Source organism: Opisthorchis viverrini (assembly GCF_000715545.1).
Source record: "Opisthorchis viverrini unplaced genomic scaffold opera_v5_64, whole genome shotgun sequence".
Taxonomy (NCBI): domain Eukaryota; kingdom Metazoa; phylum Platyhelminthes; class Trematoda; order Opisthorchiida; family Opisthorchiidae; genus Opisthorchis; species Opisthorchis viverrini.
This window is the reverse complement of record NW_008751720.1, coordinates 1,240,344-1,243,631: the sequence shown is the minus strand read 5'-3', so window position 1 is coordinate 1,243,631 and position 3,288 is coordinate 1,240,344. Positions and strand designations below refer to the sequence as shown.

General features: G+C 44.5%; 1 protein-coding gene across 1 annotated transcript in view; it reads left to right on the top strand.

Annotated features, from left to right (window-relative positions):
- Window positions 1-2,769, top strand: part of T265_04098 (hypothetical protein) — a gene marked incomplete at both ends in the record, with an annotated part of 46,979 nt that extends 44,210 nt beyond the window's left edge. Inside the window, one exon of the mRNA XM_009168744.1 lies at window positions 2,323-2,769. Within this exon, the coding sequence (XP_009167008.1) occupies window positions 2,323-2,412 (90 nt within the window). The remainder of the gene's footprint in view (window positions 1-2,322) is intronic.
- Window positions 2,770-3,288: the final 519 nt, after the last annotated feature.

Here is a 3,288-nt window from a genome sequence, read left to right as displayed (position 1 = left end):
CGTTGGGTATCACTGCATTCTTGCTGCCGATTAAAAAATTCAATAATGGTGTACCCATCGTGAAATTGGTTGAAATTGTCTCTGTTTTTGGAAGGCTTGTCAGCTTTTAATAACACATTTTAATGTGAGAATTTTTCATGTTTTGTGAACGTGGCTTTGACAGAAGTCTTCCTTGGTGCGATTTAGCTTTTTCACGACACTTCATGCCCAAATGGTTAAGATCTTTCGAGCTGTGGCCTTTCGCTTATGAGACGAATGGCCGCTCCCGGCGTTTGAACCGTGTGCGCTGTTGTAGGTAGCTCAGCTGATTGAACAGCCTTCAGTTATGTGGAGGTTTCGGGTTCGTGTCCCCTGGCTAGTGTCCTTTGCTTGGTTTTCCAAATGAGACGATGTCAAATCCATTGTTGCTTGCGGTCCAAAGTTTTCTTCATAACAGCCCCCGTACAGCTAGAAATATACCTTAAAGCCACAATTTTTGTGAATCTTGCGACGCGGTAGTGAGTGACGAATCACCCACAGCTATTGATCTTCGCCTATTCATAAGTACTTTCAGATGGGGCTTTATTTACGCTTGACGTTAATGTAGAAAGAAATGTTTTGTGATTCCATCCCAAGGTTAAACCTTTTTCGCGTTGTACTACACTGTGAGACGTAAATCTCAGGATAGAAAGCATAGCTGATTTCGTTCTCCCCTTTCCAACACCTGAATTCCGTATTGGTTTCACAACAGATTACGCAAACATTGCCAATTCCGAATTTCACATTTGTTTTTCCTTCGAGTGAAACTTGTTCTCCCACAAAAAAAACGAGCGGGGATAAAGGTATCACTTCGAGCTACTCAGTGGGAACCAGATACAAAACGTTGACCTATGTGTGCCGAAAGCTCCGATATACTAAATTGTCACCCCAAAGAAACTGTACACATCGTGTCTGGTGTTTTCTGCTCAGCTACGCAGTGACTTTACTGCACAAAATCCCATTCAGTGAATCACGCAATTTTGGGTTATTACAAAACTTCTTTTGTCTCATTTGTATGGCTATTCCCACTGCTACGTATCGTCCTTTGTTCACAGGTTCATCTCGTGTGACTTTTCATCCATTAAGTGATCAGCTGTCTATAATCATTCGTTCACGTGACTCACCTCACGTGTCCCTCCACTGATCAGGTGCCTAGTCGATCAACGCTGGTCGTAATCTAGGCAATGTTGAATCGTAAATCGATTTCTACACTGCACGGTAAACACCGCTTTTGATCCAGTCCAAAGGACCATGCAGGGACAAATAGATGCATTCTACAGAATACCCATGGAATAGTTTTCCCAAGTCCCAACCTAAATGTCAACTCTAAAGTCATTTGAAACGTCAATAAATGAAGCGATCACCTCACTGTTGATGTACTTCTTTCGTGCACATAACAATTTGGGTTGATTTCCTCTCCTGACTCAGTGACCTGCATTGATTGGACTGAAACGCGCTCAGATTTTTTGTTGTCCCCAAACAGGCATCGAAGAAAGTACCCACTAGAATGTCCGTGGCTAATGAGGTGGGATCATTGGGTCTCCAAAAATATCTAGTCATGCAAATTAGGGGGTCACAGACTTGCACGTTAGCCCTCCATTGGTGCCCATCGTATATACTCATCTGAGGTTTTGGCTCCGTTTCTCGTCGTCCCGGGACTTCTGCACAGATGTACACCTACAGCACTGCCAAACGTTATCTGGTAACCAACAACTGAAGGGTAGGACACGTTGAACTAAGCTCCTCTTGTGGTCAATGGACCCAGTACGTGTCAAAATCGGTCTCTACAAGCTCATTCTTAGGCTCTGCTTAAATCTGGGAGTAATAACCTGGCACCAAAGGTTTTGTTCCGCCCCTTGTCGCTCTGCCAGCTTTTCGGAGCCTCGTCTCAGTTAGTGTCACAAAAGAGCCAAGAACTCTTGTCCTCTTCTTAGGCACACGTTAGGAATTATCAGTCGACTTTACTTCCACCATGATATCCTACGACTCATCTGCGGTTAACCGATCTAAAAGACAAAACATCCCACTATTGTCATTGAAATATACATGTTTCTGGCTGTTGGGTTTCTTCAGGAACATTCTCCGACGAGCCTTAGGATCACAGGATGGTCTCTTGGTGCTCTGGAAATCCATAACCCTGAACACCTGTGAACCAGTATCACCCGCGGTTGATTTTTCAGTACTAAGTAGACGGCCTGTACTCATTGGGAGTATTAGTTTGTTTCTGCTAATGTATTCAACTTCTCTAGGTCATATACCTTCACCGGGTCTCATAACCTCTTCCATTATGCTTACTTTCTTCAGGTCGATGAAAATTGGTTCCTAGGAGAATTTCAAGGTCAACATGGACACTTTCCAACCAACTATGTCCAAGTTCTAGTACCCTTGGCCTGAAATCTCCTCTGCGGTTATCGGACCACATTGATTTTCACGGCAGTCTTCTCATTGCTACTGCCAGGTAGTACTTGTAGTACTGCTGTTGCCGCTTTGTGTCTTTCGCTTGTGTTTTTTTACCTGGCTTATCTTGTCTCACCTATCACTGCCTTCTCGCCCCCCTCCCCCTTATTCTTGTCTTGCTGGACCGTTTGTACAACTCGGAAGGCTCTTCTATGTATTGCATCGACGCCACTCTGCTTCACTCCCTGGTTTATATTTCGTCGTTTTCACTTGTCCCGCACATGTTTTTTTCGGTTGAATTCCATTGTTTAAACGCCAACTTGCATGCCGACAGAGAATAGACACCTATTGCAAATGATTCGGTCTGGCATCGTCTCGCTTGCCTCTGTGAATATGGAAGGGCGCCTGAAATAGCCTGGTGAAAAACGATCAGCATCGAGTTTCTGCTCAATGAAACGAATCGTAGGAAACAGACGCGAGATTCAGAGAGTTGACAACGAAAACATCTGGAGCGTTTTACGTATCTTGGAAGTTGTATTAGTTCCGACAATAGTGTGACGGATGAGGTCAATGCACGAATCTGCAAGGCTCGGGCCGCGTTTGCTAATTTGAGACACTTATGGCGTCATACTGGTTTATCCCTGAATCTCAAGGGACGTTTGTATCAAGCTACAGTACAAGCTGTTTTGTTGTATGGCTGTGAGGCTTGGCCTATTCGAGCAGCGGAAATGAGACGTCTTCAGCTGTTCCACAGTCGTTGTCTCAGAACCATAGCTCGTGTGAATTGGTGTCGGCGAATCCGTAATGAGGCAGTTAGCGTGTTTTCGGTTGTGTAACGGGTACTTCCATTGAAGAATGTGTCCAGCACCAGAA